The sequence below is a fragment of the Amphiura filiformis genome, chromosome 9 (assembly GCF_039555335.1).
Source record: "Amphiura filiformis chromosome 9, Afil_fr2py, whole genome shotgun sequence".
Classification (NCBI taxonomy): Eukaryota; Metazoa; Echinodermata; class Ophiuroidea; order Amphilepidida; family Amphiuridae; genus Amphiura; species Amphiura filiformis.
In genome coordinates, this window is record NC_092636.1 from 69,049,144 (window position 1) to 69,065,836 (window position 16,693).

The 16,693-nt window shown below is 37.2% G+C and overlaps 1 protein-coding gene across 1 annotated transcript in view; it reads left to right on the top strand.

Annotated features, from left to right (window-relative positions):
* Window positions 1-16,376, top strand: part of LOC140161387 (DNA repair protein RAD51 homolog 4-like) — a 28,547-nt gene extending 12,171 nt beyond the window's left edge. The window contains exons 2-9 of the mRNA XM_072184897.1: window positions 386-447; window positions 1,445-1,563; window positions 3,141-3,222; window positions 8,886-9,020; window positions 9,841-10,033; window positions 10,887-10,957; window positions 11,210-11,386; window positions 12,037-16,376. Of these exons, the coding sequence (XP_072040998.1) occupies window positions 386-447; window positions 1,445-1,563; window positions 3,141-3,222; window positions 8,886-9,020; window positions 9,841-10,033; window positions 10,887-10,957; window positions 11,210-11,386; window positions 12,037-12,090 (893 nt within the window). The 3' untranslated portion in view covers window positions 12,091-16,376. The remainder of the gene's footprint in view (window positions 1-385; window positions 448-1,444; window positions 1,564-3,140; window positions 3,223-8,885; window positions 9,021-9,840; window positions 10,034-10,886; window positions 10,958-11,209; window positions 11,387-12,036) is intronic.
* The last annotated feature ends 317 nt before the right edge of the window (window positions 16,377-16,693 follow it).

Genomic DNA, 16,693 nt, shown 5'->3' on the forward strand with positions numbered 1-16,693 from the left:
TTGTTTACCGTTGATGGCGTTTTACCGCTGATATCCTTAACATTCTTCGTTGCAATTGTCATCCTCTCCGAATAGGAAAGTCAGCGTAATAGTATATGGCACTAATAAATATGTATTGTGCATGGGCCCCAGTATAGGCCAATTTGGCTGACTAGCAAATGTGCAACTGAGGTTTGCTTTTCATACCTACATCGATCATGCCATGTACTGACATCTTATTATCAGTGCAACAGGGAGGCATGACATAAAAGGGGGACAGCGTCACAGAGTACCCCTATACCCCATACCCCCTGGGGTCTGCCCATGCAAGCAGCCATGTCAGTCGAGTTAATTACCATATAAACTAAAAACCATAATATTTTTGTTTGCCATCTCTGGTTTTCAGTGTTAGATTTTGTGTGTTCCGATCTGGAAAAGCTGTCACAAGTATGCTCAGTATCTTACAAGGTAAGTGTAACAGTAAACATGAACCATTATTTTTTTTTACTTTTCTTTAAGTTTTTGACATAAACCTAAGGGATAGGCCTAACCTACAGACCCAGAGGTGTGGTGTGGTGGAACTCAAAATGTACCCTAGTTTTTTAGTGTGGTTTTTAAAACAAATATTTTATCACCCACATTATCACATACCGGGTAGAAGCTTTGCAAATACTGTTTTGAAGCATTCAGTGACGTAGCTAGGGGCGCCCAGGCAAGGATACAGAATGGTGCTCCAAACATGTCAAAATATTTTTTGCCGACAGAAATTGTTAATTGTTGACCCCAATTTTTTTGCCCAGGTCGCACGAGACACTAAAAAGGGGGGGTAGGGATCAAAAAAAAATGTTCAACACATATTTGCAGCAATTCAATATGGCCAAGAAGAAATCAAAATATCGGCAACATCAGTAAACACAAATTTTTTAATTGATGACCCAACATTTTTTTTTAACCAGCGGCCACTCGACACCCCACTAATGCAGCTCCCAGGGCATGTGTCCCCCTTGCCCCCTTGCTACGCCACTGAGGGCATTTGCAGAGTATGAGAGAAATAATCGTCTGTGGGAGACCAAGTTGAATCTTGGGATTTTGACAGCAAAGGTTGTTGATATTAAGGGTCCACCTCTATCTGGGAGCATCTTTGAGAATGGTGCTTTGCCATAAAACATGTGGCGATTGCAGTTGAAGGCAATTATTGTCTGAAATCAAGTTGTTGTTTTTCATATGAGTAAATTCACAACAAGATGTGTGTGTTACCTTGCCAAGAGGCTAGTGTCCATGAGTTCTCAGGTTGTATCACAATTAAAATCTTGAGTATAAGATCTGGAACTGTAAGTAGCCTTGTATTGAATGTTCAGTTACTTTATGTTGTTCCAACAACTTTGATTAAATCACATTTTAGGACACTAGATTATTGCGTGGTGTGATGTCCACAAAATTTTATTCAGTATTTGAATCATTGCAGGTGTTGGTGTCCATCAGACGTCTTCTACTAGCCCAGTACTCATCATACCCAGTCAATGGTACAGACCTGTACAATGATGTCATGTCAGTGGTTGCCATCTTGCCTACAGGATGTTCTAGGTATGGTACTAACTCACTGTACCCCCCACCCACCCCCCCCCACACACACACACCCCCGACCTATACAATGATGTGATGTCAGTAGTTGCCATCTTGCCTACAGGATGTTCTGTACCAACTTACTGTACCCCCCCCCCCCCACACACACACACATCATACCCAGTCAATGGTACAGACCTATACAATGATGTCATGTCAGTAGTTGCCATCTTGGCTACAGGATGTTCTAGGTATGGTACCAACTCACTGTACCCCCCCCCCCACATCCACCCACCCACACACACACCCCCCCACACATCATAACCAGTCAATGGTACAGACCTATACAATGATGTGATGTCAGTGGTTGCCATCTTGCCTACGGGGTATTCTAGGTAAGGTACCAACTCACTGTACCCCCCCCCCCCATCCACCCACACACACACACGCACCCCCACACATCATACCCAGTCAATGGTACAGAACTATACAATGATGTGATGTCAGTGGTTGCCATCTTGCACAGGGTATTCTAGGTAAGGTACCAACTCACTGTACCCCCCCAGAGGATGTTTAAAGACATTCCCACAACCCAATGGGGTTTCTGACCTTGTTATGTCTGGCTTTTGTACACACATGGTACAGTTGATCATGCCTTGCATTGGGATTGTGTGCAAATATCTGGTGTTTTCATCCTATTATTTAACATTCAAAACATCGAGACTTAGGAATAAAATTAATACAGTGGGACAATATGAATGTTTCCTGTAAGAAAATAAAATATCAGTCCTAAGTCTCAACTATTAGCTCGTTGGCTGCAGTTTTAAAATTACCATTTTGTGTGTGTGGCAATGGGGACTTTGCCTTTAAAATTAGATTATATTGATCAAATTTCCCAATCATAGTGCATTGTAGGAATGCCTTTAGGCCTCCTCTGCCCCCCCAAAAAAAAACACCCACACATCATACCCAGTCAATGATACAAACCTATGATGTGATATCAGTAGTTGCCATCTTGCCTACGGGATGTCCTAGGTATATGGTACCAACTTACTGTGTACAGTGTTTATCACAAATCAAAGCCAACATAATTACCAAGTCGCCCATTTGAACCTATATGTAAAGGGTATGGTTATTATTTTGTTATGAAAATAATCAATGGATATGGATTCCAAATTGGTATTTCACTGTGATTTCCTTTCATATTTACCAATAATTCTAAAATTGCATGTTTATTAAATTTTTAGCCCAAAATTGATTACACACATACCTTGTTGCACCTGAGGTTTGGTAGTCAAATTTCCTTTATGTGGTGAAAAAAGGTATAGTTATAGGTACTACAAATAAACAGTATAGGATAAAAAATCCTTCAGTATGATGTGTTTCAAATATTGCCCAGTAGAATGAGGGACTTTTTAGGGATAATGATGTATCAATAAATGTGTTCATGGCAGAACGATTGTGCTAATGAATTGAAAGCTCTTACAAAATTCTCCTCCCCCCCAATAAAAAAATTAAAAAAGAAAGAAAGATAAATTGCTAGCTGAATTTACTTATATTTCCATTATTCATTCTGTAATTGTTTTACTTATTTTCAGTTTGGATGAATTGTTAGATGGTGGTTTATACACATCTGAGGTACTAGAAATAGCAGGTGGATCTGGTGTGGGCAAAACTCAGGTAAGAAATTAACATTGCAAATGATGATGGTCAGAAATACTGACAAACTAAGGGGCAAATGTTTGTGCAGGCATTCAGTGGCATAACGTCATAGGGGCACGGGGGGCATGTGCTCCCCCAATTGATCTGAAATTTTAAGAAATCCCATAGGAAAATTTCCGAAAACGGCTTGGGCCCCCCAATCAAATCCGGTGCCCCCAATCAGGGTCGGGGCCCCCCCCCCCCCCAATGTGATGACCCACGCTACACCACTGCAGGCATTTCAACATTTGAAAGGCTGTTTCTAGTGGAAAAGACCAAAAGTCAACCTGATTATAACCAAATTAGTGGCTATTTTGTATCCTTTCCTCTGGGCACCACAATCCTTAGCTATACCACTGAACAGCACCTCAGTGGTGTAGCCAAGGGCCAAGGGGTGTATGTTGCTGTAGATTCTTATTAACTTCTTCCCCCAGTTGAAATTTGTTGCTTTTTGCTGCTCTCCTAGCTCTCCTCTACTCTCCCCAGTTGAATTTGGCTGCTTTTACTAAAATGTACACCAAATGATTGTTATTTATTTATACTTTCTTTAAGCCGGGTAATCCCATCAATGAAAACACTGATCTTCCTGGGGGCCCTGCAAGAGCCGTACATTTACAAATTAAAATACAACTTAAATAATATTTAGAGTAGTACATGAGGAAAAATATACATAGTTGAATATGAAATAATTATGAGTACATTATGAATTAAATTATCTTGGTTGAGGTGCACAATGTAGCATTCTTAAGCATGGAGAGACTCATTGTATTATAGTTACTACGAATGTTAGATGGAAGATCATTCCATATTTTAACTGCTCTAACATTAAAAGTACGTTTACCAGAGTTAGAGTTCCATTTTGGTAGATAAAGCATATTAGAAATTTGGCCTCTGGTTGCAACATTATGTACAGAATGTGTAAATGTAAGGTTAGATGATAAGTAGGAAGGTGCTTGATCTTTAATACATTTTAAAACAATAACTAACAAATGATTGTACCACCTTTTGTCAAGCTTAATCCAATTTAACTTATCCATCGTTTCATCTGTTGGTGTTCTAATATCAGGTGACAAAATAATTCTTGCAAGTCTGTTCTGGAGGATTTGGAGAGAGTTTGCAAGTTCTCCAGAACAATTTGACCATACAGGGCTGCAATAATCAAAATGGGGTAGTGCGAGAGCATTTGCCAGCATGGTCAGAGTTGACTCTGGAAGATAATACTTAATACGATTTATGACACCACATCTTTTAGAAATATTTTTAGAAACATAGTTGATATGGTTAGACCATGTTAAGTTTGAATCAAATATAACAGCAAGGCATTTAAACTGGTCAACTTTTTCAATGGTTTGATCACAATAACTTAACTTAATATCATCAAATTTAGATAGAACATGCCATGTACCAAATATCATAAATTTAGTCTTTTTGATATTCAAAGTTAAGTGGGTTTTTTGAAACCAGTCTGCAATATTATTCAAATTATTTTCAAGATCAGTTTGAAGTTGGGATGCAGTTTCTGAAGAACAAAGGAGGGTAGTATCATCAGCATACATCACAGATTTACATGATACACTTTGTGGTAAAGTATTTACAAAAATTATGAAGAGAAGTGGTCCTAAGATAGACCCTTGAGGTATACCTATGTTTACAGGTTTAAAGTCAGAAAGAACCGAGTTAATATTTACACACTGATTTCTATTACTCAAATAAGATTTGAACCATTCAAGTTCATATCCATTAACACCATACATACAAAGTCTATTTAAAAGTAGATTATGATTTACAGTGTCAAAGGCTTTCTTCAAGTCAAGAAAAATAGCACCTACAGCACGACGATTATTCATATTTTTCAAAATATAATCTTGAACATCAAGTAAAGTAGTGGCACAAGAATGATTAGGACGAAAACCAGATTGACTTGGGGAAAGAATGCCTTTGACACTGAGATAGTCATAAAGTTGATTATGAATTGCACGTTCAATAATTTTTGAAATGATAGGTAGAACTGATATAGGGCGATAGTTACCAACATCACCTTTATCGCCATCTTTGTATATCGGTGTTACCTTGGCTCTCTTCCAATCAGTTGGAAATGTTGATGAATAAAGTGAGAGGTTACAAATGTAAGCAATAGATTCACAAATAATAGGAGAGGCTAACTTGAGAAGTTTGATATGAAAACCATCAAGACCTGTTGCTTTATCATTTGAAAACTTACAAATTTGTTCATGAACAAAGTCGGAGGTAATTGTACTGAAATTGAAATTAACCTCAGAAGACGAGCATGATTCACCTATGTCTTCATTAATGTCATCAAAATTACTTGCAAGAGTAGTGCCAACTGATGTGAAATAAGTGTTAAATTCATTAGCAGTATCTGTAGCATTTAAACTTGTCCCATTCTTTTGTATATTAGCGACATTTACTTTGACTTTACTTGGAACAACTTTCTTAATTGCTTGCCATAACTTTTTGGGATCATTTATATTATCATTAATGGCATCAGTACAGTGTTTCTTTTTAAGATATCTGTTACGAATATTACATTTATTATGAAGTGCTTTTGCCATTTCCCAGTCACTAGGGTCATTAGTTTTGTGAGCTTTCTTAAAATAATAATCTCTATCCTTACTTAATTTTATAAAATCATCAGTTATCCAATCAGGCTTATGACTCTTAATTTTTTTGTCTTGAATTGGTGCATGAGTATTACAAACTTGATCAAATAGAGATTTCCAAACATCCCATGCAACATCAACATTTTCATAATTTTCAATAACATTCCAGTTTATATTTTTGACATCAGAAATAAATTTGTTTTCATCAAAGTTCCTAAAAGACCTAGCTTTAATTATTTTTGGAGCATGCTTGATCTTTTTCTGTTTTCTTAAGTAAGTAAATAAGATTATGATCACTGATGCCAAGACTATGCACACCAGAAGAAATGATTTTATCAGATTGTGAAACAAATGCTAGATCAATAATAGTCTTACTTTTGTCAGTTATTCTTGTATGCTCCTTAATCAATTGCTTAAGTTGAGAATGGTTGGCAAGTTTAGTTATTTTCTTAGATTCGCTTGGCTTTGAGATATCAATATTGAAATCACCTACAATAATGACTTCATCATACATTGAAACACATTTTTGGAAAACCTGATCTAGTTTGTCAATGTATTCAGCCTTAGCATCAGGCTTTCGATACACAGTTCCAAGAATGATTGGTTTAGTGTGTGGTAAATTGAGTTCAATCCAAAGTGCTTCAATATCATTATCATTGAGAATATCATTGTTTTTAAAGTTAATACATTCTTTTACATAACATACAATCCCACCATGTCCCATAAAAGTTCTATCAATACGACTTAAATTGTAACCAGAAATATTGATTTCATTGTCATCATTGTCATCAATGTCACTCGTTAACCATGTCTCAGTGAGACACAAAATATCAATATTATTTGAATTAAGTAATACGTTGATGTGATCAACTTTGTATCTCAGACTTCGCACATTGAGATGAGCTATTTTTAATCCATTCTTAATTTTTAAACCATTCTTAAGAGCACACTCAAAATCAATACAAAAATCACTAAATGGAAGTTCAGTAAAACAGACCCTTGTGAAGCATGAGTCACACCACCAATTTTCCAGTCTACTACATGGCATCACATTGGCACAATTTGAATGGAATTTCAATTCACATTTCGAACAAGTTACACTTACACATGCATGAGATAAAGATGGCTTAATTTTGCATAAACAAGTACCACACATCTCATAATGTTTCTTATTACGGTTTTTCTTAAATGTACCCTTGCCATTACTTGTACAAATAGTATTTTCTGCATTTTGTATATCAAACTTTTCTTCACAAGAATTCGGATTATTTGTTGTTGCTTGTTTATCACATGAAATGTTTACATTATTATTTACAATATTGTCACTTTTCAAGATTACTGAATCTTCACTAACAATATCAATATTTATATTGTTATCAACAGAAACTACCTTGCTCTCATAAAGTTTCTGTACATAAGAAAATCCATATGTGGAAAGTACAAGTTATTTTTTAAGAAGTTGATGAAGTTTAGCGCAAGAAGTGAGGTACCGCGTCCATTTAGATGTAGTCGATACTTATCAGTGTCTGAGATGTGTTCATCTCTAATATTGTCATTGTTAATATAGGACAACGAATAATGTTTACACAAATCGCGAACTCTTGCATTGTATTCCTTTATCCATATCTGTCGTGCAACATATTTCTGCGTGGTAAGAGATGAAACTGCGATGTGAACATTTGGTGACGTTATGCGAATGGTAGTAATCAAATTAGTTAACAAAGAAATACATTCATGTGTCATACATTTAGATAAATTGTTTGTCCCACAGTGAATGATGATGGACACAGGCTGTTCCTCCTTAATCATTTCTGGTATAATTTTGGTCCAAAGTTGGAGTTTACTGCCAGGTATACATTTGTTTATCACTCTGTACTTCCTGGACATGCGCCTACCTATCACACCCTTAGGTATAGAGTCCCCAATTATTAAAACAGTTCTCCGCTGTTCAGGTTGTGAGTTTGATGAAACTGACTTCTTAGGAGTTGTAGATGCAGTGGTATCTGGCTTATTTGGAGCAGCTCGGGATGTAGCCCTGGAGCATGTAGATTTGGTTGACTTCTGGGATGAAGGTTTAGAGTTAGCTGAATTGCAGGATGTTGGCAAGTGCTGGAAAGATGATGGAGCAGGAGTATGCTTTATGCCTGTAGATGCAGATGATGGAGCAGGAGTATGCTTTGTAGATGCAGTTTTCCATGGCAAGGGGATAGGGGGGAAATCATCCAAGTCATCTGGGGTTTCATCTGGGGTTTCATCCACTTCTAAAACACTGAAGGGATTGCTGGTGGGGATGGTAGGAACATGGACAGTACATGTATCAGGAAGAGGGACTGTAGGTTCAGATTCATGTTGCATAGTGGTAGGCCTACTGTTCACAATCACATTTGGTGATTTCGTTGGGCTTGACACAGAAGTGTCCGTAGAGGGGTGTTGTTCTGAGGCTGAGCTGGTTTGTGAGTCACTATTTTGATCAATATCCTCTGTTTGGGTTTCACATGTTACCATGGTGATAGTCTGACATGAACATGTTGACACTGTTTTGCTTGGTAGAGTGTCAGTCTGAGTTGCGATTTCTTTGGTTAGTGCAGGTGCTTGAGGCAATGGTAGATGGGGAAAGTCTTCATCATAGTTAAGGGAAAAGTTCACTGTTGATGATATAGATTTAGAGGGGGTCTTTGCATGTTCAGGAGTTGAAGTGACACATTCCATAGAAGAAATATCATTATCATTATAAAGTTGCTTGGCTATATCTGGGAGAATAGTGTCTATCCAAGTGGAGTGAAGTTACGCATGGCGTTACGCATGACGGCCTGCTATACAGTCAGACAAGGCTTTTTGAGTATGCGTACTTCCAATTGAGTTTCATCCCGCTGGTGTCATGTTGAGAGGCTGATGGAGGAATACCAAACATTCATTGTTTTTTGGCTTCAGAAATGAAGTACAATTGGTAGTAATCATCTTAAACTACATATTAAATAACAGCCACATTAAAAAAAATAACTTTGTTGTACTTTATTGCAGCTGTGTACATCTATAGCAGCCTCTATAGCTGTGTCTTCAGAACAAAATGTAAATGTTCTTTACATAGATACCAGTGGTGGGTTTAGTTGCCAGAGACTACAGGACATGATGGTGGCACGAAATATACCAGAAAAGGTTTGTGACCCGGGGGAGGGGCACTCAAGTTTGGTTTGGGTAGGGATATGTGTTTCTGAGAATATGAAGGTGCACCCATATTTATGCCAGAATTTTCAGGACAATTGGATCCATATTTATACCCAATTCCAAGATAATACACAATTTTGCAAAAAATTGTTGTTTTTTCAAAAAATTCAACATATTGCCTAATTTATTACCGCAGTTTCAAAAAAGGGGGACATTGTCGCACCAGAGGCCCAAAACTGAGACTCATATTTACAACATATTTTGATCTGTGAGGTCATAAATACTTGGGAGACTTGTAGCAGAAGCATAGACAGTGTATTTTTAGTAGACAAATGTGTGAATGTTCTTAGTCATCCAGTAATTTCAAACAGAGTTTTGGAATTAAATCAAACACTGGAGTTTTGCGATGTTGTGTCTGGGACCACCAGACTTCATCTCACGCCCGAAGAACATTCACTCATTTGTCAAAAACAATTTCGGGCCTGAGTGCCTACAAGATGAAGTCTGGTGGTTCCAGTCGCAAAAAGTTGCAAAAAGCAAGTTCCAGTATTAGATTTAATTCCAAAACTCTACTTTTTGTAGACTTGAACAGTTTTTTATCAATTAAATGAGGACTAAACCTTTTGATAAGCCTAATCCATATTTTACCCATTATTGAATCGGGGATGTAAGTTTCAGGACATTTTTTTTTCAGAAAATGAAACTTTTGGAAAACAATTATAGAAACACTGACTTGGGATAATTTTCAGGATTTCAGTTGTCATGGCACTTAAACGGCTGCTGAATGTTTGTTTACTTGTTTTATTTTTAGGCTATGATAGCTGCATTTCAAAGAATTCAATGCACAAAAGTATTTGATCTGTTTGAGGTCATCCAGCTTCTGGAGAATACCAAACACTCAATTGACAGTGGAAGTGATACATTTTACAGCGCCCTCAAGGTGGTGGTGTTAGATTCAGTGACAGCAATTGTAGCACCTGTGATTGGTGGTCAACAAACAGAGGGTAAGTTGTAACCATGGTAACCAATATATATAATATTAATTATACACAATATGCTAATGCTCTACCATGTCATTAACGATGACGATGATGGGGATAACAAATTATGGTGTTAATGCCTAAAAAAAATTGTTTGATTGGCGTAACATACAAAAAATTAGGGTAGGTAGGTTGGGATCTTTTTTTTTACACACAATGCTTTTTGAGCTGTAAATTGCGTAAGATATTGATAAAGGCCTTGGAACTTTTTTTCTATTTGTAATTTTTAATTTCTTTTTGCATAAAAATAAGAAAAAAAGTCTAGGATCAGGTCTATTTTTAGGGTCGCTTGGGTTACGCCAATCAAACAATTTTTTTAGGCCTAATGATAGTCATGGTTACCAAGTACCTGTCCAATAGAAATATGTTGGAAAAAACACCCACATTGTAGAGACAATTGTTGAATTGGGCTACCAAATTGCATGTTTGGTAAGACTGGTGGTGATTAAGAGGATGACAAACATATGACCATAGATCCTGGTCCACGTAATCCATATATCCGCAGGTAGGAATGCTGGGGGGAAATTCTGATAAATATGGTCAGATTTCTTTTATTTTCTGCTGCTATAATCAATGCTCCAGTCAATGCAGCTTTTTATCTTCTCTTTTTTTTTATCAGAGCTGGTCTCCACTATATTGAGAGCAGGTCTCTTATTTTATCCCTTGAGAAAGAAAAGTTTTGTCCTTTCGAAACGTCAGGTTTTTAACTTTGTTTATATGTCTTGTGTTACTCCCCCATTGGATGTTGTGTCATATTTTCCCTGTTTTTAATAGTAGTCTGTAGACTATTAATCCTTTTGTTCCTTTTCCATCGTAGGCCATGCCATGATGATGCATCTCGGCAGAGCTTTGAAAGGTTTAGCGGCAGAATATTCTATTGCTGTGTTGGTAAGTTAACTGTGTTTTATCTATGAATGTCAACTTTACTACACCTCTTGAAATAAAGTAAACCCGTAACTTCACCTCCATTGGCTGTTTGAGTGAAATGGCTAATGACCCCAACATCGGAAGCCTAAACCTCATAACCATAAGCCAGTGGTGGCAATGATAGTTATCTAGAACCCAAAATTCACTGCTGAAAGTCAAGAAGTTTGTTTCATTGAAAGTTATTATACTTTGTTTCATTCCTTCTCATTTCAGCTAACCAATAATCTTGTCCAAGGAAGTGGCGGTGAAAAGAAGCCAGCTCTTGGCCGTACATGGCTACACGTACCTCATACACGCATATTGGTATCATGCAATAAAGGAGATGGCGATCCAAGTCTTGTAGTTGCTACGGAGCAACGCCATGTAAAACTCATCAAATCTTCAAGACAGGTAGGGTTGCTTACTGCTAAATAAAATGCATCAAAATTTATTTGAACCTGCATCCCCAATATGATCCTTGCTTAGATGTATTGAGGATCTACATTTATTCATATTTGAGTAGCAAAGTCCAAAAGTTAAACTGCAGTCATCTAATATTAAGCTACATATATATATATTTGCTTAGAACAAGGTAAGTAAATACCAAAGAGTTCCTTCTCCGTAGGACTAATCTCCATAGCGTGACCAGGTCTAAACTTGTCTTGATAAGGTGGGTTTTTTTTTTATCAAATGGGATTTGAAACTGGGCTACCTTAATCTCCAAAGCAGGGGTGTGAATTTCAAATGGGATTACCTGAATGGGTGACTCCATTTGAAATTCACACCTTCTGTGGGAGATTATAAGGTCATGACTAAGGTCATATCTTCCATAGGGGGTGTATATGGATTTCAATTCCTGCCCAGCAACACCATGTATTTCTCACATGAGGTTAGTGCAAGCAGGCCATGTGCAATAGCTGCCAGGTGTCATATTTAGATGTTTAATGTAGAATACAACAATTGTCAATGTCTATAGAGCAGCTATTACTGATAGGGCTTTCTTGCACTCAATTAATTCTATGACTATTAATATATCATTCTATTTTTCCTTGTACTTTCAGCCACTTAATATAGTTAGAATGTTCAAAATTGGAGACCAAGGGGCATACAGCTAGCAGTGGGGCAATCGTGATGCAGCAGCTCATACAGTGTGTCCTGTTGATCTTATTCTGGCTGAGAAGTGAACTGCAAAATATTTTCTACTGCGATAAAATACTGTGGCAATATAACTGCAGACTTCATTTGTACGTAATTACAGGAGAAAGGTGCATGTGTAAAAACTTCTTGTTGTCACCATTTTCTTCTTGCCTAATTAGCGTAGAAATAAATGGCAGAGAAACATTGAAAGAATTGGCATAATGGAACTATCACAGGGATAGTACTTTTATATGCCTCTCAATGACTGGTGTGTTTTTTTTTCCGACGAAAGAGACAAAAGGCAGACACCCTCCGCTAAAACATACAGTTTGAGTAACTAATATATTTCTTATACAGGCGCCCCTGCTGTACATGTATAATTGTAATGTTTTTGTGGATGTTGTCTGCCTTTTGTCTCTTTCATAAAAAAATACTAGTTTAGAGGCATGTATGCTTGTAGGTGGAATTATACAGTTTTACATAATTTTGGTCACTGCAGATAACTATATACCTGTCCGTTTGTATTATGACTATAGAGGGTGAGAGCTGCAACATCAACTTTTGTGCAGTAAAGCTGTTTTTACTTTTATGGCTACTTGTACTCTGAGAATCCTGGATGGGTACTTAACAGGTTATGAGGGTTTATACAGTAGAAATGCTGAAATCGGGATAGTTTTGATACAAATGTTGCCCCATTTTTGTATCAATACGGGTAAATTTCTCACTTCTTTTACATGTACATGTTCTGCAATCTTAAAACAACCATGTTTTTCTGGATTTGACTCACCAGAAGAGAGAGAAATGAGAATTGACAAATGAAACATATGAACTAAAAAACAAAGAGGAGACATATCAAAGTCTGTTGAGTACGGTATCTGGTTTATTGCATAATATGCTGAACATACCAAGTCTTGTCATAGATAGAACCTTCATTTATATTATCATTAGGCTATTCCTGTTCCAATCTGTATACCCTCTATGGAAGACATGACCTTAATCTTCCACACAGGGAGTGTGAATTTCAATGGAGCTACCTAAATGGGCAACTCCATTTGAAATTTACACTTCCTATGTGGAAGATTAGGAATGTCTTCGATAGGGGGTGTATGGATTTCAACAGTAATAGCCCAGTCACAGAATGCAATATATGTCAGGCAAGCAATGGTTTTTCACATAATATTCCGGTTCACTTTTCTGTGGTTATGATAACCTGAACTGTTGGTTGTACCTGTGATATGAATATTGGGCTATACTAGAGTCTGAAGTTTACCGTTTTCTAAAATCCATTTTCCGTGTTTTTCAATATCACGATCAATATGCTCCGATTGGAATATTCTCACAATAATAGGCCGACTATTACGATGCTTGGAGGGATATCATGATATTGGGGGTTCATGCCTTGGTAATATACCTTTTCGGTATTATTAAACAGTATTTTTATCATAAAAATTGACATACACGACTCATGATTGTTTTTAACATTATTTCTCTTATCTTTTAACAATTTTTGTCTCATCATCATTTTCTGTGTTGTACCTCCGATTCCGTGATTTTTCTCTGTTTTCTGTAAAACGGAAAACTTCAGACTCTAGGCTATACCAGTTGAAATCCATACTATGAAAGACATGACCTTAATCTTCCACACGGAGTGTGAAAAACAAATGGGTTTACCTGCAATCTACACTCTTTTGTGGGAGATTTAAGGTCATATGTCTTCCATAGGAGGTATATAACCAAAGGGATTCTACACAAAGTGCATAAAATTAATCCGCCATATTGGTATGTCATGCATGGATAGCAAAAAAATTAATCCGCCATATTGGTTTTTTTCACGCATATGGAGAGCAAAATAGCATACATCCGGCATTTATCAGCCGCGCAATGATCTTTATAAGCTTGAGCATTCTATATTGGCAGGCAATTCAAATCAAAGTTTACAAGGCGCATAGCCAAATAATCCAGAGGTATGCTATGTTGCCATCCATGAGCAGCACACAAACTTGGCGGAGTCTCTTTTCTTTGGGTCTAATCACTTTGGATATAAAACTTCTTTAATTTTACTGTTCCATGACAAACAAATTGCATGATTTGCATCACACTTGTCCTTGTGACTAATTCTTAGTATGACAGTGTGATGTTACTTCAGTTGCTTATATGCTGTAGAAGTAGTGATGTAACAGGATTGATTACCATAGTGATCGATCAAAACTATATTTTAATGTATTGCCCTCCACTATAAGCAGTCTGCACTCATCACCTGTCACACCTGTGTATCTGTGCAGTCATAGATGAATACAATACCGCTCTTTTCAAAGACACTAATAGTACAAGTACAAGAGAAACATACATGGCCTCAGTATAATGTGGAATTAGGGATTCAATCATGTTTCACCGTTGTTCATCACCGATTAACAACGATGCGTCCGCGTCGTCTGCGTAAAGCTGCCCGAGCGAAGTAAACCACGCAGACGCGCCGGACACGAGTTGTTAATCGGTGATGAATAACGGTGAAACATGATTGAATCCCTCTCAACAACAAAAAGAAGCTAAATATCGTATTATTCACGATTATTTTATGAGGAATGTCAGTTAATCATTGCCACTCAGCCTAACAAAAACGATGATTTCTCTGTTGATCTCAGCAATAAAACTACTATAAAACGGCAATGTTTAGTAGCCGCTACCTGAAAAATACTGAATTCAACTTGTAAGTTTGCATACGCACAAAGGTTCCAGGCATGACGAATTTTACGCGCTCTCGCGTAACGCATAGTCTCACTCGCGTTCGCGTATACGCTACAGTAAAAGTGTGGATTCATCATGGATTAACGACGGTTGGCTCCTGTACAAAGGTATAGGTAGAGTTGTTGAATTTCTATAGAATTATGATCCAGGTCTTTATGCCTATTCTTTATTAATTTATGGTGCCACGCAGAGGAATGACTAGTGCAGGGCAATACATTCAAAACTAGTTTTGACTGGTCGCTGTGGTAATTAATCCTGTAACATTACTACTTATATGGCAAATTGGGAAAGTAATACGTGGATTTAGAGTTTCTCTACTGAAAGTCAATTTGTTCCAAAATTCTTTCCCACAATGAAAAATATGCATATTATTGCATAATAATAAAAGGAGATTGATTAACTTCCAAACTATATCTACTGTTAGGCAAAATGCCTATTGCATTGTATTAGCACACATTGACTTCTGGTAGAGAAATCCTAAATCTGTGTCGTAAATATCTGAAGTCACTAACATGTCCTAGCTTCAAATAGCAAGCAGTTGACTTCAGAACAACTTTGATGCAGGGACGGATTTAAGCAGTGGCCCGGTGGCCCTGCGCCAGTTGATCTTGCCTCAGGCCAGTAAACTTCCAACAATGCTGGCCCGGTGGGCCACTAGATTTTTGAGCCATGATAACTCATGAGACAAGATAATCAGTGATTGGATACAGTTTCTGCTCCACCTTTGTGTATAATATATATTTTTATTTAATGATTTTTCGTTTATCCTTATCTTTGCATTGCAATTAAATTCGAAATATATGACCACTTTTAACGGTGATACTGATAGGCCTATTATATGAACTACTTCCAAGCTCTTTCGTGCTCAATTGGATGATGGTATAGCGATACGACAAATACCGCATACTTGAACTGTTGTGAACAAAAGATAAAGGAAGGACTACTGACTGAACTTATGTTAGTGACTACACTGAGTACACTCTCAACATTGAGTACACTTGGTACTAAACCATTAAAATGCTAAGATTTGCTCAACTTAAATTGGCACAGAATGCTAAGATTTGCTCAACTTAAATTGGCACAGAATAAATGTAGGCCTAACAAGTAACACATGTACAATATTTTGGGCTCAATATTTTGAACAGGTTTTGTAAAAAGTAACCCTCATAGTATATTTTAAGGGCAGTGAGTATTTTGTGAAATGGTTTGAATGGAATAGGCCTAAGCCGCCTCATTTTCTGAGCCTTACCACTTCACCAACCCAACATACAAGTGTTGTATTGCATTCTGGAAGTGATTGCTACAAAAAAAGCTTCATCTCAATTTACCATGCTATATGTACAACAATAATTCAACACACATTTTGGCTATATTTGGGTAATGATTTGGGTACAGGTTACTTAGTAATAATTTAGGAGACTTGCATATTATATTTGATGCATGGAGACAAATGGCTATAGGCTTATTACACAGTATACCATCTTACTTCTAAAATAAGTACAAAACAATAAATAACCCAGCATATCGGGGCCTGAGATTGGAATTCCAGTTTCCTTTCTCACGAAGTAAGGGCTAAGAGTAAAATTGTACAATTGTGTTTGGGAGTGGCCTTCTCTCTTTTTCCTAGCTATTTTCTTCCATTTCTTGCTTTGTTTATCAAAGCTATCTAGGCCAGCATGCATATATTAGCCTACACTGGCTATCCAGGCTTGTGCATTTGTATGAGCTTGGAACGGTCCATGGTTTTCCATGGATTAGCATGTGTTCCTCACGAACCAACCTGGGTAAACAAACAAACAAACAATATGTGACCAGTTCCCACAAAATGAACATAAA